The sequence below is a fragment of the Stegodyphus dumicola genome, chromosome 7 (genome assembly GCF_044657685.1).
Source record: "Stegodyphus dumicola isolate Sdum_Otavi_A_Nest chromosome 7, ASM4465768v1".
NCBI lineage: Eukaryota > Metazoa > Arthropoda > Arachnida > Araneae > Eresidae > Stegodyphus > Stegodyphus dumicola.
This window is the reverse complement of record NC_140774.1, coordinates 110170329-110195550: the sequence shown is the minus strand read 5'-3', so window position 1 is coordinate 110195550 and position 25222 is coordinate 110170329. Positions and strand designations below refer to the sequence as shown.

Sequence of the window (25222 nt, the reverse complement as noted above, 5' to 3'; positions counted from 1 at the left end):
ACTTAAAGTTTGATTTAAGTAATTTAGATAGTAATATCGTACCGTGGAGAAATTTGGCAACTTAAAGGCGCATATAAGAGTAGTTCCCAAGATACCTTTGGTCAGAGAGACATACAGTCAAAAGTTGTTTATTCGGACACCTCTAATCCGGAATGATCTATAATCCGGACCTCAAAACTACAAACTTTCTGCGCATGCGTCTCGTAGATGCATGCGCATAGGCGTTTTACGTGCGCGCGTAAGACTTTTACGGTAAATTGATTGAATGACAGAAAAGCTAATATGCTTGTGCGCATGCTCATAAAACATTTACGCATTAAACAATGTATAGCGGACGGTGTAAGCTAAGCTGAAATGATCTAATTCAGTTAATGTTGCAGATTGCGTTGTTCCTTAAACTTCGAATTGGATCCGGATTATTATTTTTTGCAGACTGTTAGAGCAATTTTATAAAAGTAAGCTTAAACTTTTGATTATATCAAATAGAATTTACGATATATATTTGTTAATATGTAAAGGATCTAAAGCGAAAGTATGTTCCGAAATCTGTTTATCAATTTCACGCTGCTCAGCAGGGGGAATGCCGCGGCGCGCATTGAATTGGAAATTGATCTGTCAGCACTATCCTTATCTTCAGGGCAGATGTTTTTATTTTATTTGGCTTATAATTCCTTATTAAATGTAGTATTTCATCTCGATGTACTCCGTCTTTGATATGATTTAAAACAAGTTCCTCGTCATTATAATTTGCTTCCGATAGTGAAGAAAGTGACAGAGGTTATTGAAAATGAAAAAATTTTGATTGACAAATTAGTTGGTATTCTCGACACAGCAATTATAGGACTTGAACAGCGGAACTTTGTAACTAAACAAGAAATTATGTCTGTTTAATAGAATTAAAGAGAAAGTATTATCACATGAAACGAAGCAACTTAAACAACTTACATGTTTAATGTAAGAGAGTTTAATAAAGTAAACAAATGAAAGAAAGAAATGTTTAATAAAGTAAACAAATAAATATTAAGCTTTTTCTTTTTGTAAATTTTGATACCCTTTAGATCATAATTGTTCTTTATTTCATAAATTACGGTTTCATATTTTTAATTTTGTAATTTCTGCATGCCATCCTACCAGATTTAAACTGATGATCTATAATCTGGAAAAATCGATAATCCAGAATCGCCGAAGTCCCGACGAGTCCGGATTAATGACTTTTGACTGTATTAATCAATGTCCATATGTCTAAACTGCTGAATATGACCCCTTTAAAGAACACTTTTAATTTACAAGAGTTGAGAAATCTGTATTTTAAGTGCCAAAGTGCCAAACCCAATTTTATTCTCTTCAGAGTTAGGCATAAAATACAGTGCAATGCTTTGCATAGTAATTCTAAAACTCTTTCCCAGCAACCTCACTTAAAATTCAGCAAAAATCATATCTTAAGCAGTAATCATAATTTAAGACACTTAATGGATTTTTTGCATTGTTCCATAATTGCAAGGGAAAGAATGTTTCATATACATACCCTTACAATTTGCAACATGTAGCCAGTATAAACAATCTTAATTACAGGAAATTCAGTGCTCCTAATTACTATAAATTGGCTTCTTCCACTAATGAATTGTTGGCCAGTGCTACATCAAACACTTGTATATTTTATGATCAAGAGCACTTGAGCCATTTTCATGAGAATTTGAACACTCAAGAGAAGCTTTCATGAAAAAAAAATGATGTTTCTTATGTTGTAATGTACTGTATACCTTACAAAAATATGCAAAGAGGAAAATTATTCCTTTTGTAAAGGTAGACAAGCCTGTGCAGTGTATTGTAAATTAGAAAATTCTAAAAACAAAGGATTGAATGTAACTTGTAGGTAAAGTTTAATGAATTAGTTATTACTTCTTTGAATTATACTGTGAATGACAGAAAAGCAATTTTGTTGCATTGTGTAAAGCTAGAAATTGTCGCTAAAATGTTGCCAGATTTTATATTTTGATAATTAAAAATTGCCTGTTCAAAAAAAAAAAAAAAAAAAAAAAATTGAATATTTACAGTTTTGGTGCAAAGACTCCCAAATTACAGATTTGTTGAAGGGTGGAATTGAAGTTGTAATACATTTTGAACAGTAGTGAAATGCTTATGAAGCATTTAGGAAATTGATGAAATATCGAGAGCTGCAATCAATATACTACAGTCAAATGCCGAAAATCCACCGACCTGAAATTCGCATTGCCTCTCAAAATATGAACATTCAGTTTATGGGTTCCGGAAACCACAACATTGAGTACGAAATATCAAAGAAAAAATACTTACCGAATAATGACATCATAATTACCAAAAAATAATGAGTCATAACGAAAATAACAGATTAATGACATAAAAAAAAGTTAAACAAATAAGATAAAATTTGTTTTCCCTCTAATCTGCATTGAGGTAAAAAAGCAGACGATTTACTCAACTCTTTGTACAAGTTAAGGTTGTTGTATTTTCTGAGCTTTGTTATTTCACGAGATTGTTTAGTGCTGCATTTTTTAAAATTTGGATATTTTGTGGACCAATTAAGAATATTTTAAATTTCAGCCCTTTTTAATACAATGACAGATAAGAAACACACTCATTTTACTGCTTGCAATGTTGAAAAACGTAAACATGTTGCATTGACGGTAACACAAAAAGTGCAGATTCCTCAAAAGATGGAGGCAGGTGCTACTCCTCGATTTATAACAGAATAGTATGAAATTGCCACACGATTGTGTATGATATACGGAAAATAAAGAAAAGCTGTTGAAATTTTAAAGCAACAGCGATTCTAACACCGGAATCTGAAACCGTAAATCTTTGCATGAGGCGAAATTGGCAAATCCCAATGCTGTGTACATATACTACAATGAATAATATAATAAATTTATATATGTAATAATAATTTAATGCATATAATAAATTATTGCAATGTATATAATAATTTAATTAAATGTATCTACTATGCCTTATTTATTTTACACTTTTAGTCCGAATATTATGCTTTATATTTTCTGTCCTGAAATCCACAAAATCCTAAAATCCGCACAACCTCTGGTCCCAAGCTTTGCGAATTTCTGGACTTCTGCTGTATATCCTAAAGTATTTGTGCAAAAATGGAGTCTGGGGGATTAGCTTCAGCATTTGATTTCAAAGAGTTATTTAGGAACTGTTAAACTTCATTGTTGATATGATTAGATTTTACTGAGATTTGACAAAAAAAAAAAAAAAAAAAAAAAAATTGAGGGTGGTGAATTCATCATTATTCGCTATATAAACTAGTATCTGATGGTCACTTCAATGAAAATATGCATATGATACATACATACAATACAGATAGTGTGAGTCAACTGGTGCACTTAAATTATAACAGTCACAAATGTACAGTACAGATAAAGCATGTCAATTTAAACAATATGTGTACTAAGTATGGCCATAGGCCGTTTACAATTATTTGGATCATTCACATCATAATCATAAACCCTTATAACAGGGTTGTTGATACTTGGGAGGTTAGCATAAAAATTCCAGGCAAGCCGACAATAAAAATATTTCAGTTGTTCAATGCCTAATATATCATGAAGTTTTTGATTTCAAACGTACCAGGGCAAGTAGGTTATCTGTCTTAGGGCACAATTTTGTGCCTGCTGTAACTTTTTCCTATATGATTTACATGAATATGCCCAAACAGGGCAGGCATAATGTAGTATGGGACGCAATACAGTTTTATAAATAAGCAACTTGTTATCTATTGAAAGTACACTGTTTCGAGAATTTAAGGGATGAAGTGTAGCTTTACTAAGTCGAAACTTTTTAACCCTTTAACTGCTTAAGACATGTTTAAATGTTTTCAGGGTTCCCTTTAAAAATGCTTTAGACGTCTTTACACAAATTTAAAATCGCTAAAAAAAAAAATGTTCAAGACATGTATACTCGAAGCTCATGCTTAAGACGTGTTAGAGATGCGCTCTGGTGTTCTTTTCCCTACCTTTCTGCAGGCGGTTGTCAGTTAATACAAAGCGCTTAATGGGGTGTGAAGTCTCTTTGAAAAGAGCACTTTACGAAAGAGTCCTGAGAGTAAAGTATCATTGTCAGACAGCAGGTATGTATTATCTGTGTGCCGACTAAAAGTTTGCGAGTGAAGATAAATCGTTTTACAACTGCTTGTATTGTGGTACTTTATACAAATGAAAGTCAAACAGTATCAGACATTGTTAAGACATTGTTAGTACATTGCCGAATTTTAGTACAAACAGGAAAAATTAATAATTGTAACGGAAGACGCCCTCTTTAATAAATCATATGTTATACAATCAAATATTTTATTTTTGTATTAAAAGTTAATTACAATTTCTGATTCGTCAGGAAAAAATATAAATTGTTGCAACCAGCTTTCTTGTTTGGCCTCGTAATTCAAATGTGTGTTATTATAATGATATATTCTTCTTTCTACATTCTGAAATGTTAAAACTGTGCTTTCAGCATGCCTGAGTTTTGTACTCGTATGTGTGGCTCTGTGTCCTGTAAAATGGCAAACTGACATATAAAAATTTTATGAATGTTGAAAGGAAGATATTCTACTCGAAAATTTCAATTAAATGACTTAAATCAATATGCGGAAGGAATTTCTAGAAATATTTGTTTTAAAAATTTTATTATTAAGATTTTAAATCAAAAATGTTTTAAAATCTAAGGGGGAAAAAATACGTATTCATTGAAACTTTTCTGGAAAGAAATCTATCGGTATAAAATTGCTTAAAATTATTGGAGTGTAAGTTAAGTAAAACAGTGTATGGAAGGGTTAGATATACTGCGCACAAAAATTACATTTAGAAGAACGATTACCTAAAGAATTAAATTAATTACATTAAAAGAATTTCAAATAAATGATAAAATAAATTAACATCTCTCCAAATGTCAATGCTAACAGTAGCACGAATGAAAGTTATTCTTTAAGCTACGAACTTAATTCATCCTTCGGTACGCAATGATTGTGTCTTTGCGATTACTTTTCATATAGATACTACAAAAGGCCGCCAATGACGTAGCAATAAAATCATTGAATACTAATAGTTTGAAGCGGGTTCAAATACTGGCGAATGGGTTACCTGCACACCAGTTTTCACCTACACAGGCATCGCAAGATCGGCACCACTTTTGCACGTCATCCTTTGCATTATTCCAGTAAAAGCGCTCACGAACTCTCTGCAAGGTCTTCATTATTCCAAAGTGACCTCCTGTAGGGCTGCTATGTAATTCTTTAAGGACATCAGGAATGCGGGATCTTGGAAGTATAAGTTGCCATCGGAACGTCTTCCCAGCATCCGATTCGAATTTCCGGTATAAGACGCCGTTTCGAATGTGAAGGGAATCCCAGAGTGCCCAGTATTGTTTTGTTGTAGGACTACAGATAGAAATGTCCTGCCAAGTAGGTTTTCTGTTTGATGACTCCATTAAATCAGTTATGGGTTTAATGTCGCGGTCTTTCAGCTGGTCTTTCCTGACTTCATCATCACTCCACGGTTCTCGATCAGCCGATGTTGATGTTGTAATTTGTCTTGCGACCGGAGTCAGCTGCTCGTATTTCGCTTCCACCCTGGAACAATATCGGCAGCTTTCTTGGCAAGGTCTTCTAGACAGGGCGTCGGCGTTTCCGTGTGATGATCCCTTACGATGACGGATAGTGATGTCATATTCTTGGAGTCTCTGTATCCACCTGGCTATTTGACCCTCAGGATTCTTGAAATTTAAAAGCCAGGTCAATGATGCATGATCGGTGCGGAGCAGAAATTTTCTGCCGTATAGATAGTGATGGAACTGTTCTACAGCTTTAACTATGGCGAGCAACTCTTTCCTGGTGACACAATAATTCCTCTCCGGTTTAGACAGGCACTTGCTCCAGTACGCCACTACACGTTCTTGGCCGTCTATTTCTTGGGACAAAACAGCACCAACACTTTCATTGCTCGCGTCGGTGTCGAGAATAAATGGTCAGTCGAGCTGAGGATACGTCAGGATTGGAGCAGATGTTAAAGCCTCCTTTAAGTTGTTAAATGCATCCTCGCATTCTTTTGTCCACAAGAACTTTTGGTTGCTCTCTGTCAGCTTGTGAAGGGGTCTTGCGATGGAAGAAAAGTCCTTCACGAATCTCCTATAGTAGATGCAAAGCCCTAGGAAGCTTCTCAGCAGATGGACATTTTCGGGACGTTTCCAGGATTTAACCGCTGATACCTTTTCAGGATCCGTGCTCACACCTTCTGCAGAGATGACATGTCCCAGGTAAGTCACTTCCTTTCGGAACAATTTGCATTTAGCGGGACTTAACTTCAGATTGGATTCTTTCAGTTTCTGAAGCACCTTCCTAAGATTTTCTAAATGTTCTGCAAAACTCTTTCCGACGATGATGATGTCGTCCAGGTATATCAGGCAGGCTTCGTAGGATAAGGCCTTTTAAAACAGTCTCCATAAGACGTTCAAATGTTGCCGGCGCATTACACAGTCCAAACGGCATCACCTTGAATTGCCAAAGCCCTTGTCCCGTAGTAAATGCCGTCTTTTCTCGGTCTTCAGGGTATATTTCTACCTGCCAATATCCACTCTTTAAATCAAGTGTTGAGAACCACTTGCTTCCAGAAAGAGTGTCTAGAATGTCGTCAATTCTAGGAAGAGGGTAACTGTCTTTCTTCATAACCTCATTCAACCGGCGATAGTCGACGCAAAATCTTGTTGAGCCATCTTTCTTTCTGACTAGGACGATGGGAGATGCCCATGGACTTACTGAAGGCTCGATGACATCGCCTTCTTCCATATCTTTTAACAGTGTTCGCACCTCTTCCTGTTTAGCAAACGGTAGACGTCTTGGATGTTGCTTGATCGGGGGATGATCACCGGTATCTATTCTATGTTGTATCAAACTAGTTCGACCCACGTCAGAAGACGAGCGGGAGAAAACAACTTGAAGATCTTTAACGACGCGATCGGCAGCATTCTTCTCTTCATCGTTTAATTGCGCATTCTGAAGTAACTCTGATGTAATGCTTTCTGAAGACACGGATTCTTGGATGTTACTCTTTCTTTCAACGGTGGTTACTGGAGTACATGTTGCAACCACTTCACCTTTCTTAATCAACTCTCGCCTTCTCAGTTACATTGGCGACTCTCACCGGGATAACCGTTCTGGATAGGTCGACGAGTGTTGAGGCTATCAGTACTCCTTTTGGGCTATTACAGTTATCGGGATATTCTATGATACCGTAGCGGAAATTTCTATTTTCGGCTATGGATCCAGGAAGTAAAAACTCGGTTCTAGCGGGTATTGTGATATCATCTTGAGCTATAATTTTGTGGATAGATTTCACTCCATCATTAATTCCAAATAGGGCTATGTCCTCAGATGTAGAACGCAATTCGTTATTTTTAAAGTCCAAGGAAAAATTGTATTTCCTTAGAAAGTCCAATCCGAGTATGCAAGAATCAGTGATCTCTGCTACATATGCCGTGTGATGGTAAGCAGCACTTCCAAACGTGATGTTAATGTTTATTTTTCCATCGATGTCGATCTTCTCACCGGACACAGTCTGGAGGGTAACGCAGGGCGGCGTCCAGATAAGTTTGTTTCCTAGTTGTTGAGCCAAATCTTTTCGGATGATGGTAACGTTGGCTCCTGTATCTATCGTCATATTGCAGGGAACTCCATTAATATGTCCTATTATAAAAAGTCCATTACTGCCGCCTCTCACTGCAGAAATCTGAAACGCTTTAAACTGGGGCTTTTCATTATCTGGCAACCTCCGCCCCGCGAGATGGCCACTAATTAGTTTCCCTGCTGTTTGTTAGGAGCGGTCTTAACATCCGTACCCTGGGGTGTTCTGCAGTTTCATCGTATGTGTCCTTCAGAGCCACAGTTCCAGCACTTAACGGTTGTTTTTTTTTTCACCAATATTCTGTCTCAAGGCGTTCAGTTGTCTAGTTAAATCGTCTAGACGAGCGGTGACTTGATCCCCTGGCTCCTGGACTTGAGCAGCTCTGACTGGGTGGCGGTCTCGACGAGTGGCTTGCTGGGCTGCCTCGAATTTCATGGCATACACTAAAGCGCTTTTCAAATCTTTAACATCCGCCATTCGCAGTGCTTTCTGTATTTCAGGGTCCCGAATGCCATCGATGAAATATTGCAGCGACAGGATTTCCCTCGTTTCTCTCGGGCACTCCGTAAACGCGAGGTGGGACATCCTTTCAACATCTGTGGCGAGCTCCTGAAGTGTTTCGGTGGGCTTCTGCTGACGGGATTTTAGTTGAAGCCTGCTGTAGTCTTTTAAACACTTCTCTCCAAAGCGCAGCTCCAATGCGCCGGATAGAGCTTCAAAGTCTAGTCTCTGGTTTTCGGGAAGAGTCTGCAGGATATTCGCTGCGTCTGCTCTCAAAGAAGCGGCAAGATGACAGGCCTTAGCTTGAGAATCCCATCCATTCGCATCCGCAACTATAGAAAATTGGGTCTTATACACTTTCCAGGATGTCTTCCCATCATATGTGGATAGCTTTAGAGATGGACGAGCAGGCATCGGTAAGAATTTAAAATCATCACTCCTGCTCCCTGCCGTCGCTAGGAATTTCTTTAAAGTATCCATTTCTTTGGCAACTGCAGAAACTCTCTCATCAATCTGTTGTTCGATTTGCTTTTGGACGGTAGAAACTCTTTCTTCAATTTGCTGCTCCACTGCAGAAACTCTTTCCTGAATTTTTCCAACTTTGCCTTCAACTGTGTCTATTCTGCCTTCCATAGCCTCGAATTTAGTTTCTATTATGCAGGCAATTTCTCTTTTCATTTCGTCTTGACCTGCTTTAATCTTTTCTTGTACAGCTTTAATGTCTTCTTTAAAAGTTACTTGACCAGCTTCCAAATTTCGTGAACGGATTCCTGTCCCGATTTCATTTCTGCTTTAATGGATCTAATCTCTGCTTTAACAGAGTCTTTCATCTCTTCTTTAAATGATGCTTGGCCAGCTTCCATCTTTTCTTGGAATGCAGCAAAAGCACTAATGAGCTGTCTCAATTGTTCTTCCATCGCTCTTGTTATTGGCATTCAAATCCCACTCCTGACACCAAGAATTGTTGCGTGCGTACGGGTTCGTTATGAAATGAATGCACAAGTCCGATGAAAAATGAACAAAAAAATTTATTATTATCACAACAAAAATGCTTAAATTTTCTCAAATTATCATGCAGTATTACAATATCTCACAGTACTTACCTTTTAACTACTCAAATATCCAATAGAACGTAATTCAAAACAGCTAAAGAACGCTAATCCGCGAATTCGCTACAATCAACAAGAGCAGTTTTCTAAACAACAACAAACTAAGCAGGCAACTAACTACAAACTGAGATGTTTTCCTCCTTTTATAAGATTTTAAAATCACGCGCTAGAATTTTCCAGTACTTTCTCGAAATCAAAAAGAGATATTTATTTATTTAATGCACGCGCTCTTGTATTTTCAATTTTCCGGCTTAGCTTTCTTTTAATATTCGTCACGCGCTGCACTGCGCGAGAAATAAAACCATTTAATTTATAATTGAACTAACATTAGCTTTTTAAATACCAAATTCGTAACAATATATTAAAAATACCAAAATCTTAATCAGACTGGAAATTCTTAAATTATAAAACTCGTTTTTTTCGAACAAAAGTGTCGAATTTCTCTAGGTCAGCAGGTAGTAACAGGACCACCGAATGCTTTGTTTGAAAAATAAAGTGCAGTGGATGATTTCACCCCCAAAAGGCCACCGATGCAGTGGATGATTTCACCCCCCCCAAAAGACTTTCTTTAACAAAGCAGATGCAGCCCAAATGGCTTCTGAGAAGCATTCATATTTGAATAGCTGAAGCTTGAGTTGGAAAACTTATTGTTCCCGAAGCAATCAGTCAGACAGCAATAAAATTTGTTATAGATATTTCTTCTGTCTCTGTGAGTTCTTGAAATCCTGGAATGGACGAAAGTTGATTTTGTTTTACATATATAAGGAAACTGCATGTAAAGCAAAATAATTCCAGGCACCCATTGTATGTTAATCATTGTACGTCCCCTCAGCTCTTCTGTTGGATATTTAGAAAATACATTCCTATTCTGCTTTTGTATTACTTGTATAGTGAAAGATTTGAAAAAAATAACTTCACATGAAAAGTTTTTCTCTGATGAACGAATACAGCTGAAAACATGTTTCTGTCTTCCGTATATTCACGAAACAGCATGAAGTAGTACTGTACTCTTTTGTGTTGTATTATTTTTATATGTGTCCTGGTAAATTTTTTGAATTGTTTTTTATTCTTAAACTTCTCTCTCTTATAATACAAAAGCACTCTTTCAAATATGGCTGACCTATGAACCTAAATTTTTATATAAATTTAGCCGTATTCATTAGACAGAACTTTGTGTATATTTATGAATACATGCCTGCACTTAATACTAAGAATACTGTTGATAAAATTCACGATATAATAAATAATGAAAATACTGTTTAAGCTGAAAACTGATTTGAATCTTTTTTTCATTATAGGGTAACATGATCCAAACTGTTTTTGTTAGAAATATACAATTATGCTAACTTGACACACCAGATAGGAAATATTTTATCATCATCATCGGCTATGATAAAAGGTTTTTACGCTTAAGATTTTGGATTATGTTAAAGTACACAAGACCTATTTGTATAAGAGAAAGGAACTCTTCGTGGTAAATTTTTTTTGAGGGAAACAAACTGTTAATTCACAATTGCATTTCTGAAAAATTCCTAAACCTCCCATGCAGCCGCTAGAATTTACCGGTGCTCAGCTATCTTACCGCTTGGAGACTTGTTGAACTGACAATATCTATCTGAATTTGAATATTTGCATAAAAAATGAGCAAAATAAAATAGCACATTGTAAATAGTACATTTTTCTGAAAACAAACTTTCTTTAAAAAAGGAAAAGTAATTGTAAGGATGCATTTAATTAAATGGCGGCCAATAATAGCGCTGATCATATGTTTTTGTATAGGAAATCATTTTGTTCATGTTATCGTATAACGGAAAATACCCACAGATTATATTTTACAATTTTTAAGAAGTCATAGGTTATCTGTTTTAAGAGAACACTTTCGCGGGTAATTTTCTAAATAAAATTGGCTTCAATTGATGTTACGCATGGAGAAATCCAAAGACACCAAGCAGCTGAACTGTTCGGTTGCCAAATACAAACTACCAACAACCAGCAATCTTATTCACTCAACTATAGTGAACTGAAATTACTGTTTTTATATTATTAGCAGAATTAAAATAACGAAAATATTTATTCTAAAAAAATTTTTGTTTAAATATCATCCCTAGTAAGATATTTCCTTTAGTTGGAGATTTGGTATCAATAATTAATGCTATGTTTAAACAAGACATTTGTTTAAAGTATAATGAATGCTTCAAGAAATGAATGCTGGAATCCCTAGAAAAAAAATATCGCCGGAAAATATATCTCCGAAAAGTATTTAATTATTCATATTTTTATAATTAATTATTAAATAATTAATGACTGTTATAATTATTAAATCCAATGCTTATTTATACTTTACAAAATGTACAGCAGCACTCTTTCTTTACAAATATACCATAATGAATAAATTATATTGTAAGCTAGTGAGTAACAACATTGCTTGTTTGTTATTAATATGTCTCATCTTTCCTATTTCAGATAAAGTTTACTAGTGTTTCTTGGACAGGAAAGCAAGAACTTTTAGATTGAGTCAATAAATTTATGATACACTGAAAACAGTTTCAGGTTATAATTCCCTTTCTGAATATCTTGAATGTATATAAAAAAGTAAAATGCAAATTTAATATTGATATTATCACCATCTCAGCCCTTAAATAACACCCAAATGTTTCATTTATTACTCTTAAAACTGTGTAATAATTAGGACAAAAAGAAATTACTTAAAATAATTATTATTTGCTTGCAGTTGAAGAATATAGGAAAATGTTGAAAGTTTTAAAGATTTTTAATTAATGACAAAAATACAGACAGAAAATCGGAAATAATACAAAATGTTTCAGCAATATCTCGGAAGGAATGAAAGGTGCACCAGATATTTGTCAAAACAGAATTTAGTGATAGCAGTTTAATCACTCTGTATTAAAATTCAGGTGATGATCAGTGACATACAGATTTAGGTTACTTAGGTTAAAAATGCGTATTTATTAAAAACTTAACCAAGTAAATTTTAAAACCAATTTATTTGAAAATAAGATTGTTTTAGGGAAGTAAACTTTTAAGTTTCGCAGCTGTACCCTGCGGCATTGAGACGGTTCATCACGGAGATTCTAGTCTTTTGCAGTTCTCCTGACAGCTCACATCTATGGAACAATATCTAGTAATCAATTTCACTTAGCGGAATCCTAGAAGTAAAATTCTGGGAGGGATGGGAAATAACAAAAGAACTACCTGACAATTTTCAGAGGTTTAGGGTTATTTTCGCAACATTTTACAGGAAATTCGGTCCAAAACTAGCGACAGTTTAAAATTCGCAGAAAATCACTCGACAGTCTAAGGGTTAAGGATAGATGTTATGCGTGGGAACCATGAGAGAGTTTTATTGAGGATTACCCCAAGATACCGGACTTGCTTGGCCCATGGGATGTCTTCTCTATAGGGTTGCAGGTTTTTATTGAATTTGTTCTTCTTGGTAAGTAGGATTGTTTGAGTCTTATATACATTAACTTTGATCTTCCGTTTTGTGAGCGAAGTCTCGAGTATGTTTATGTAGTCTTGTAATCATTGTATTGCTGTGCTGATAAATGCACTTTGTGAGAGGGCTAATAAATGTTGTCTGCATACATTGAGAGTGTTGTGTTCTGTGTGGTGGGAATGTCGTTCACATTAATATTGAATAAAGTGGGTCCAAGCAGACTTCCCTGGGGGACCCCAGTAAGGATTGCCCTACGTGTTGATAGTGTATTTGTGATGCGAACGACAAAGTGTCTACCAGTTAGGTAGGATTTAACTATGTTTGTGATGTAACCTGGGAAGCCCATGTTGTGTAGTTGTAAAGGAGTGTGTCCAGCCATACACAGTCAAAGGCCTTTGATATATCCAAAAACAGACCTCCTGTAACTTTCTTATTCTGCAGCCCTTTGCTTTTAATTTCCACAACCCAATATTGACCCGATTGACCGTAGAATGTTTACTTCGAAATCCAGATTGGTGAGGAATGATTATACTATTTTGTTCCAGATGCTGGTTGATCCTGTTGAGTAGTACTACCTTCATAATGATTATACTATTTTGTTCCAGATGCTGGTTGATCCTGTTGAGTAGTACTGCCTTCATAATTTTGCTTAATGAGGACAATAGGCTTATCGGACAGTAAGATTCTGGTGAATTTATTGGCTTCTTGGGTTTGAGAATCGATGTGATTTGAACCAACTTCCAACTTTCCGGAAAGTGCTGCCATTTGAGTAAAAGGTTGATTACCTTCGTAAACTGAGATTCCAGATGCTGTGCTAAGAGTTCTGTGTAATGTATCCTTTGAGGGCCTTTAAGGTGTGGAATGTTGTTGTGGCATTTTTTGTACCTTTTGACTGCCAACCATATAGAGTTATTATCAGCAGAGAGGTACTTCAGGTAGTTAGCCCAGCGGAGTTGTGAACAATAATTAGTGCGAGACTTGTTTGCGTCATACATCCTACTGAAGATGGTTTTATCCTGCCTGGATCTGGTCTCTGAAATTGCCTCCTAGCAGCATTGCACTTTTTGATGAGCTGATTAAGTTCCTTAGACATGACAAATTTAGGCTGTTTCAGTTCTGTCTGAGCATTTTTATTAGCATTTTGCACTGCACAGGTAAACTGCTTGATTAAACTATCAATGTCGTTGCCTGAGTGTATCGTTGGGATTGTGTACTGGATGTTGTTTAGAGCTTTGGCATAACTTAGCCAGTCAGTTTTAAAGGTTCTTTTGATTGATGTAGTATAACTACTGATATCCAGTAGCAAACAGACCGGATCGTGGTTGCAAGATAATTCGTCCAACATAGAAACATCCAGCAGAACACTGGTATTTCTGAGGAGGAAGAAGTCTAAGATACTACAGTAGTATACTGTGTTGGAGCTGCTATCTGAAATGTGACTCTGCGGGCCAAGTTGAATATGACATTGCCGATGGTGTTAGAATTATAGCAGTTTCATGCATAGTGTCTAGCGTCCACCTATAATTAAGTGTGTACTAAGTGTGAGTAATGTGTTGAGATCTGCCTCAACAGCTGTGCGGGGTTTTGATGGTGGTATATGTAAGTGGAGACAAATGTGTACGTTGTATTTGTCTTTGTTGTGATGGAAATAGCTGTAGCTTCAATGGCTGAAAGCTGTGGGATTGTAACTTGATAGTGAGGAATGCAGCGTTTAACAAGGAGAGCTGTGCCACCTCCTCTCCTCTTGTCAGCAGTTACATTTCTGTTTTATCTATAACCACTGTAATTTGCAACATAAATTGGGTTTGAGGGGCCAAGTTTGTGTTCCTGTAGGAAGATTAGATCTGGGCTTCATTTATAAAATCTCGTAATTCATTGATCTTACGAGATAAACTATTTGCATTCCATATAAAAATGTTTGCACGATTGTTTACAATGCTATACATTATACATCACATTAAGAACCAAAAATATTTTTGAATATTGCAAACAAAATAAACATCTTATAGTATGCTCTGCAGCTTGAAGCTTAGGCATCTTATCTGTAATTTTTGCAAATGAAAAACCTTTAAAAATGTCAACAAGTTCCTTAATAAATTTATACATCTCAGTAAAAACATTCAGGCCTACTTCAGTAAGTTTTTCCCTGCTACTATTACTAACAGTTGCATTTTTAACATTGCGATCCGGCAATCTGGTGTTTATAGTTGCAGACTTTCTGCTAATTGCATTAGCATAGCTAACGCCTGGTATTACAGGATTTCTATTAACATTATTTTCTTCTTTTGACACATTAATTTTGCTTTCTTCATTATCTTGTGAGATTTTAATTTTCTGGCAGTGGGGAACTTGGGGCAACCACAGTAATTGGCCATATGCGCTGGTTGTTTACAGTTACAGCACATTATATTATCAATGTTTGGCCTTACATTTTCAGTTTTATGCAGCCCCGCGCACTTGATGCAACGAGGCTTTAGTTTACAGTTATCTGATGAATGGTGGAAGTGTTGGCAGTTATGACACTGCACAACACCTCCAACTGTATTATAAGGGGTAACAGAAACATAAAAACACATGAAATAAGTTAGATTGTGAATTTCCTCCACCCCTGGTACGTTTTCCAACTGTACTTGAAAAAGTGGCATTGGAACCTTTGCTTTGAGGTTAGGCATTTGCGAAACTTTGCGTACCTTATAACCAAGAGCAATAAGCTCTTCATGTATTTCGTCCTTGGGAGAATCTAAGGGGAGAGGTTCCTGAAAACAACTTATCCACTTTACTGATAATTAAGTAGTGATCAATTTATTTATCTTCCAGATACTTTGTAATTACTCTGTGGTCACTTTCAGTTTTCGGGAATACTTTCAAGAATTCGTCATTAATTTTGGCTGCAAATTCTAATTTTATGTCATTTTTTAATTTTTTAACAAAATCAGAAAATTTTTCTACTGGTTTTATCATAATAGGTTTAACTTTTGGGGGGCTGGATTTCAATAATCTCAAGCTCACCCTCATCCATATTGTCGTTACTATTATCATTTACATTCAAGGCACTAAATTTATTGCTAACTGGGAGATTCACAGTACATTTAATTAACTTTGCTGCCCTGGCCGTGTTTTTCAGCAGAACAAAGCCATCAGTAATTTCGGTAGCTGACCTCTTATTTTTTTTAGATGGCCGCTTGGGCTTAATATTACCAATATCACATTATCATTAACATTTGACTCAGAATTTCTAACAATCACTTCAGAATAATTTTCTACAATGCCATCAACATTTTTACAATCATTAGATTTAACATTTTTAAGTTTACTAGCCATAACTTTTTGAGTAATATCAATAATACTTAAATTAACACAATCAGGATTATGTGCACCAAAAAACTCACATTTACCCTTATAAATGCTTAACTGTTCCTTGGCGAATCCACGTTCCCTGGTATACAAGTTCCAAAGAAAATGGGTATGCTGTTCAGCACGTTCAGAATTGCTCATAATTTCCAAGTCCATGTCGATCAGCGTAATCCTACTTTTTAACTTTTCAATGTTTTGTAACACACACAGGTAGTCCTCTAATATTAATGATTTTGCATTTATCAATGCACTCCAATTACATCCTAGATATTTATTCCCAAAGTGATACATTTCGTCCGTTAACTCTAGCACATGATTCCGAGCCACAGATGTATCCATTTTAGCCATAGGGAGTTTGTTCCCCACCATAGCGCGTGGTCGTTAATCCTTGGCGAAGATTTCACTATTCACTGCACACAAATGTCACACAATATAGAAGTAATCCACATACAAGTAAATCCGGTATGATGGGAAAACAGCATAGAATCACCTGTAAGCTCAAAACAGCAAACGAAGCACGTGGGAAAAAACGCTTCCGCGAACAAACTAGTGCAGCATAACAAAGACATCCCATCTTCACTGGATTACAAACAGCAGTTGTGGTGCAGCGGAGTTGAACAATGTTTCAGTTCCTTGATGATATCTTCCTGAATTCAATTTATGTCATTTTATTTTATTTGGTATTCATTCATTTTCAGGTGCATCTGTGATGCGATATGCGTCAATAGTTTATTTGAAGAGTTGTGAGCTATATCTTAATTTTATAACAGTTAAGTTAAAGCTCCTTTCCTTTCTCTTCTAGCTTCAGCTTACAATTCCTTACCAGAATTAGTTTTTAGAATCTCGTTAAATGGAAATGAGTCCTAGAGAATGTATAAGTTCACTGACTTTGGTGAAAATAGATTTTCTGAATAGCGCATGTTTGCCTTTTTGGCTATGTCTTTACAAGCTGTTACTACACTTGGCCGTATTACATGCTCTTTATAGCTTTGCTAGCTAATGTAATATTATAGGCCAACTAGTTAGAAATTGTGTTAGCCTCGGCTAAATCTCTTATAAACTGTTACTACACTTGGCCATATTACATGCCCTCTATAGCTTCGCTAGCTAATGTGATATTTTGGGCCAACTAATTAGAAATTGTGTTAGCCTTGGCTAAATCTCTTTATTCAGTCATTAGTTAAGTTCTTATTTCTTACATTTTTAAGCCCAAGTGGAGGCTTTGTTGTATGTCCTGAGAAAGGGACCATCTGTCAATCTTTATTTTAGCTACAAAGGGTTATTAACCCTTCTTGAGTTTTATGTTTTGTTTCTGGTTCTGGACTTAAGCGATTATTTGCATAGTAGTTCACTAGGTTTCTCCACACTTAGTTAACAGATAAAAAGGGAGGTGCCCTATATTGTAACCACTGGAGACAATAGAGTTAGTACTAGTTTTATGTGTTCCAAGCATATAGTCACCCCTCTTAAATCTTTCGCACTGCTGCATTTGGAAGTATTAGGGTATTGGCCTTCTAAACCTGCTAAACAAATAACAGCTCAACTGCCAAATGACTGAATACTGGAAAATTCCCCCCATTTACTGTATCTGGAGTAGATTTCACTGATCTAGTCTGTATTCTTCTGGGAAAGGATGCTCAGCAGCAGTCTTACATATAGCCTTGTTTACATGTGGAGTTACCACAGCACTTCATTTTGAATTGATTGCTGATATGTTGACAAAAAGTTTGAATTTGCCCTTAAGATATTTTTTGGCTGAAAGGAGGAATTGTAAGGTCTTCATTTTTGATAATGTTAACAGTTTTAAAACCACAGATGAAATTTTGAATGTTTTTTTTTTTTTTTTTCAAACTGTGGCTGGTTCAAACCTAAAACAATTTTGTTACAGTGCATGAAATAACATGGTAGTTTCTTGCCTCTCATGCCCCATGGCAAGGTGGCTGCTATAAGACTCATGAAAAGTATAAAAGAACCTTTAAAGAAAATCCTTGGAAAAGCTTGTCTTTGCTTTGAGGAAATGACAACCATTTTTTCCGATATTAAATTGATATTAAATCATAGCCGCCTTACCTATGTAAGCAATAAGTTAGATGAATATAAACCTCTTACTTCAGCCCATTTTTTTTGCTTCATGGTTAAGAAAATATTAGCAATCCTCTACATTTTGTTGAAATTTTGGCAATGAAATTTCTACATAAGAAAATTTGACGCTTCAAAAAATGTATGACTTGACTTTTATGTCAACTCTGAGTAAAATGGAAAGATAAATTATTTGATGCCATAGGGAAATGCCAATAATTTTGTAAACCGATTACAAGGAAAGGAAGGATCTAGAGGAGATGTAGTTTTGCTTTAAGGAACCACTAAATCAAAATTTCTAAGGCCACTTAGTATTGTCAAAGAGGTTTTTACTGGCCATGATGAAGACGTACATTAGCACCTTATTTGAATGGACAATATAAACGACCAATCAAGTTAATTTATCCACCTAATAATTCAGTTATTTAATTATATGGTATTTCTCCATTAATACTGTCTTATGTATAACCAGTGTCATTAAGTACAGTGCAAATTATTTGTATACTTGTGGTATTATTTAGTGTAGTATTATGTAGTATATTTAGTATTATCCTCATACTTATAGAATTATTTGTATTGTGATATTTTGTGTTATACTTATTAAGTAATTTGCATTATATTTGATCTCTTATTTATATTTAGTATACTCTTAACAAGGTGGGGTATGTCTAAAATTTATGTATTTATGCTGCACTGCGCACTCCGATGCTCTGAGAGTTGCACCTGTGCTGCTGCAAAGTAGCGTATGAAAATACTGTGTGTACTGGCAATAGTTGCACTGCTATTTTAAAGCAGAAAAAATCATCAAAATATTTCCCCTTCATAAAAGTCGCAGTTGTGTATTTGACCTTCATGTAGAAAACAGAAAATCATCAGCTGTACTCTTCCCAGAACTAATGGATTCATCTATTTGGCACTCTCATTGACATTCTCAGTGGTCACTCCATAGCGAGATAAGGAATTGCCTGTTTCCCCTAGAAAACACCCTGAACAGGATTTCTTATTCCCCTCCACCTCATTTTAAAGTTTACAGTTCGTTTTTCGTTAAAGAAAGTATACACTGGATTTAAATTTAATGGGCTGCACATATCTAAGCTATAGAAAAAGCATCTTTGCCAATATTTTGCTTTGCAGTGAATTTCGTGGTAGTGTGTTTTGGACTTCTATTTATTTTTAAAATTTTTTTTTGCTTGACTATGGGAAAGTTTAGAGAGCATAGTAGTTATATAGCAGGATTTCAATGGAAGATTATTGTATATTCTGAAGAGAATGGAATGTAAGTGAACAATTAATAAGGGACTGGAGAAAATCCAAACAGTGGCTACAAGAAACAAATGTAAATAGGTGGGCATTCCATGGATATTTCTCAATGATAGAAAATGAACTGCTTTCTTATGTTTGTGCATTAAAAAATGATGGATGTGCAGTATCTCCGATGCTTTGGACGGAAATGAAGATGACATGTATGGAATGATGGAGATTCTTCAGACACTGATTCACATTACAGCAGTGATACTGGTGCCTTCAGTGAAAGTGATTTATTATGCATTATGTTATTAGAATTTTTTGTCAGAATTTTCCCAAAGATTATTTGTGAATTTTATGTCTATAAAAATATTACCTTTAAAGGAAAAATGCTTTTTTTGTGTGCAACTGACAAAAAGACTATTTAATAAACAGTACATAATCTGGAAACATTTGGTAAGTTACTAATTTTATTATAATGTATTTTTTATTCAGTAATGTTTTAGCATTAGCATGTATAATATTGCGTAGTAGATTTCTCTGCATAATAGTCGCACTTGGACTTTTCACATTGAAAAATTGGCAAAAGCAGTGTGACTATTATACGAGTAAACATGGTGTGTTTCTTGTTACCATGGTAGTTGTTAAATAAAATAAAAATGGTCATTTGGAAGATTTGTTTTTGTGTGCTTGTGCTTTGATTATTTGTTTTGACAAAGTTTCACATCAGCTGTATTAAAAGAGTATGTGAAAATGAAAGAAGGAAACATTATTGAATCATCCCTGATTTTTTTGCCTTTGCTTGGTTGTGAATTGAAGCTGTTATAGAGTGACTTCAGCTTCTAGAATGTGTGAGAATCAGAGTTGGTCTTTAGTTTGGAACATGAAAAAATATTTTTGTTGTTGAATGTGTCCATGTGTGTGTTTCATGTGCTACAATAAAGTGTTTTCTTGTTGTTTGGAATGACCAGCACTTTTGTCTTCCTTGACTTTCCAAAGCACGCTGCATCATCTAGATGCAGACCGATGTAGAATAATGAGTTTTTTTAATATTTTATGAAATTTGAGGAAGTAATCAGTAGTAGCTTGGTAGAGCGATCAGTAGTAGAGCAGTGTGATTACATATGCAATAATATGTGAATCATGCTTCATGATGTAATAGAAAAGTTTCTGGTAAAATTACTTCACTATTACTACATTATTAAATATTTATCTGCTGTATAAATGGTAAGACTGATGATAAACCATTTGTGTTTTTCTTATTGTATTTTATAATACATCAGACATTATTTCCACTGGATATGAAGCTTTTCAGATTTTTACAGATATTTCACTCGTACTAAAATAGCGAAATTTCAGTGAATTCCCCCCCTGCTCTTAATAATCTTCATTTGTAAAATCTGAAAATTACTTTATTTCTGATCCCATTTGATAGCTGATTCTTTGAATCACTTGAGCATGGAAATTACATTATTATTATATAAGCTAATCATTAGTTCAAAAGTGTGAGCTCATTGGAATGCAGTTTTTAAATTTTTAGGGGGCTCATATGAGATAAAACAATTTCAGTACAAAGCCATTACTTAAATTATTATTTTTTAAATTCAAATGTATGTATAGACTTATCTTCTTTTATCAAATGTTTATTTTTTTTTTTCGTGACATTTTTAACTATGACAGATGCTCTTGTGGCAATGGAAAAAGCTATGAAACGAGATCAGATTGAAGTTAATGATCGGCAGTTAGCCTGTGCACACATTAATTCACAAGAGGGTCAAGATTATCTTAAATCTATGGCAGCGGCTGCAAACTTTGCTTGGGTGAATAGATCCAGCATGACATTTTTGAGCAGACAGGTAAGTTGATTTTATTTCCAGTAACTGATGTTTCTTATTGTATAACTTTATTTAAGTATTAGCAAGAAAACCCTTATGAAAAATCTCTAAAAATGCTTTGAAAATTTTAAAATAAGTCCAGCTTTGTATATTTTAATTTTAAAAAATTCAAAAATTGAGTAAAGATGTATTAGATAGGAAATATTTAAGCTTTACTCTATATGTGAAAGTAATGGACACAGACTAATATTTAAGTTATTTTACAATCTTATAAGGATATTAAAAAATTGTAAAGTTTATTTCAGAATTGTGTAGCTGTTTCAAAAGAAATGTAATTTGGTTACAAATGCACAATAAATGAGATTTGACTATTGCTTCTATTGCTGTAATTTATTTTGTTTGTTAAACACATATTCTCAGAATAAGTTTTTAAGTATAACACTTATGCTCAGAATAAGTTTTTAAAGTACAATTTTGTACTTTAAGTTTTTAAAGTATAAAATTGTATAATAAATTACATTAACCCTCTAAGCGGCACTGTACAAACGTAAATATACGTGTATATTAAAATATGTCAAAGAAATTAAGGCAGTATATCGAAAGTATACAAATCCGGGTAGGAAATACCAGCAGAGTTTTCACATTAAAATAAAAAAAAAATATGTTCTCATAATAGTTTTGGGAAATTTGTGCTTTCTTAGCGAAAACCCTGGCCGCTCAGAGAGTTAATAAAAAGCACATGCTGTGTGTTTTCTTTGTTGCAGAGAAAATGGCTGAATGTTTATATAGATGAATATTTTTTTCTTCATATAAGTATTCTGTTTCCTAGTGTTTCTGAAAAAGTATATTTTTCAGGCCTTTGCAAAAGCATATAACACCACGCCAGATGATTTAGATATGCATGTTATATATGATGTGTCGCATAATATTGCCAAAATTGAAAAACATTACATTGATGGAAAAGAAAGAACTTTATTAGTTCACAGAAAAGGTTCAACAAGAGCTTTTCCACCTCACCATCCGCTTATACCAGTTGATTATCAGGTTTGTATAAAACATCTAAAGTCATTTTTAGATTTCCTTTTGGATTTCAAATTTTACATTACAATATTTAACTCCTTGGGATTTTTTAAGTATTAATTTCTAATATTTTTGTATTTAAATGTTAATTTCTCAGAATAAATTGCATCTTGTCATCAGAGTACATCCATATGTGAAAATGTAATTTAATCTTTCTTTATATATATTTCTTTTAAAATGGTTTATTAAAAGTGACCATAGTTAAATTCTTTGGTTTGTTAAAAAAACATTAGAAAGTTATCTGAATCCTCTGCTGTCAAGGTTGGAAAATAAAATTGATTGTTCAGTTAACGATTTAAGCCTGTGAGGTAGTGATGATTTTAAATGCACGCATATATTTAAAAAGAACTATGAGACAGAGAGTCAGAAAGTCGTACCCAATTCAACTTCCATGCCTAAATCAAGTTTACAAGATGGCTGCACGTTAAAATTTTTTTTTAAATTAAATCCAAATTTGTATTGATAAAACATTTAATTAAAACATATTATGTATTTTAAAGAATTAGAAGGCAACAAATATCATTGTCTGGAGTGATCTGGAAGCCGTATATAATTTCAAATTTTAATACATCTTTGTATATTTAAATAAGTCAAGAAAGTTTTATTTATGATTTTATCAGTACATTTTTGCATTATAAGGAACATAAAGTTTTTTTTTTTAATATTGTTATTCAAATTTCAGGATTGTTTGTATATGGAAATTAAATTGCTCCTTTGCATATGAAAGGTCAAATAACTAAATTCCTATTTCAGACTTTTTATACCGTTATTTTATTATTCAGTTCCCTATCACTGAAGGGCACTGCTTTAGTTTAAACTATATCTCCATTTTATTTTTAACAGCAATTCCTTTCTCAAACTAGTTACAAAGAGAAAAAACAGAAAATATTAGAAAGCAGGGCAGTTTTTGTGGACTGGAATTTAAAGATTAATGTTGGAAATATATTTTCAGTGGTAGTTATGTAAAAAATATTTTAGCTTCTTAAAATCGAAAAATTAAAAGTTTATACTAACTAATCTGATATTTTTTTGGAGCGTTGAAGCAACAAGAATCGGCATAAAATTCATTATATTTGCAGAACTAGTTTCAAAAGTTCTGTATTTAAACCTTCAAAACTAGTCCTACAAATTTATGGATATTATGCTAATTCTTTTAAATCCTCCAATAGTCATTATTTGGCATGTTATTTTAACTCAGTTTGATATTTATTATATAATATGCTTTGTACATCCTTTTATGTTGTTATTTTATGCATAATAATTCATTGGATAAATTTTTGTAAGAAAATTGTTTTGTGTCTGTATTGAATAGGTTTGAGTTTTATATAATTTAACAAGATATAATTATGTCTTTCATAAAGCATTTTTTTTCAAAACATCTTCATTGGAAATTGTCTTGATATTCTTTATCAGAAAATTTCCATCGCACGAATATTTAATTTCATTTGTGTGTGAAGATCAAGAGAAACATTTCCTAAATTTAAGGTTATAGTATTTATAATTAATTATATTATTAAGACATAATCACATTACTGTGACTAAGGAAAACAGTTGATGCTCAGGAATTATAACTATTGTTAAATAGTAAATGAAAACTCTTTGCTGTAGTATTTTGCATTGTGAAAAGGTTATTTGATTTTTGTAGCTTACTGGACAACCTGTACTTATTGGTGGAACTATGGGAACATGCAGTTATGTATTAACTGGAACTGAAATGGGAATGCAAGAAACATTTGGAACTACATGCCATGGTGCAGGACGAGCTTTATCTAGGGCAAAATCTCGTAGAAACCTGGATTATATTGATGTTTTAAATGAGCTGGCTGACAAAGGAATCTCAATTAGAGTAGCTTCTCCCAAGTTAGTCATGGAAGAAGCTCCAGATTCTTATAAAAATGTTACTGATGTTGTAGATTCTTGTCATGAAGCTGGTATTAGCAAGAAATGTATTAAATTAAGACCTATTGCAGTTATTAAAGGTTAACTGCTGGTATGCAGTTAGAATTATATATTTATTTCTGTTATTTCTTGATGTTAAAAAATGTGAAATAAGATAAACAAAATTTGTATTTTCATATTTTTTACTAATGTAATTTGTTCATTTTTTTAAATTGTTTTTTTAAACAGTTTTTAAAAATGTTTAGCAGTTTTAAAAAGTGGTTGGTTACACCATGATCTGCTTTTGTATAATAAGTAGGTTTCCATAAAATATTTCATAGAGGAAAATGTGATTTCTGTCAGGGAAGAGATTACAGGCACAGAAACTTGGTATATAAAGATTGTTTTCAAACACGTCATGGGGGGAAAATATTTTTTTCTTTTTATTTAGCTCTATTTTATACCATATTTATTCATATATTTCTTATTTGTTCTATCCCCCCACATTTTCAGCATGTAATTTTATTATTTTGTGGTAATATCAAATAAGGTATAAACTGGTAACAGAACACATTACATAAGTAAAATGAAAATAATAACTATAGCATTTCTTTGAAATGAAAAATACAGCAATATCAATATGTATTTTCATAAGAGCATTTGTTCTTCCTTTTGCTTATCGCTTCAGGAATGTTATATATTGCGTAAATTTTGACTCTCAATTTCCAAGAAGTAAAATTACGGTACAAAGTCCGAGATCCGGACATGTTGGGACTTCAGATATTCTGAATTCGGGATGTTTCTGGATATTCGATCAATTTAAATCAAATAAGATGGAATGTAGAAAATATGAAATCATGATTTACGAAATAATGAAGCATTTATGGTCTAAAGGGTATCAGAATTTAGGGGGAAAATGCTTAGTATTTACTTTATTAAACTTTTCTTTCAATGTAAGTTCTTTAAATTGCTTCTTTTTTATGCTAATATCTCTTTAATACAGAAAGATATTTTTTTTTTCAG

At 34.0% G+C, this 25222-nt stretch overlaps 1 protein-coding gene across 2 annotated transcripts in view; it reads left to right on the top strand.

The window, feature by feature from the left end:
- RtcB (RtcB RNA ligase) overlaps window positions 1–24336 on the top strand; it is a 69510-nt gene extending 45174 nt beyond the window's left edge. For both annotated transcript variants that reach the window (XM_085820720.1, XM_085820719.1), the window contains 3 exons: window positions 21087–21262; window positions 22097–22285; window positions 23967–24336. In XM_085820720.1, the coding sequence (XP_085676846.1) occupies window positions 21087–21262; window positions 22097–22285; window positions 23967–24305 (704 nt within the window). In that variant the 3' untranslated portion in view covers window positions 24306–24336. The remainder of the gene's footprint in view (window positions 1–21086; window positions 21263–22096; window positions 22286–23966) is intronic.
- Window positions 24337–25222: the final 886 nt, after the last annotated feature.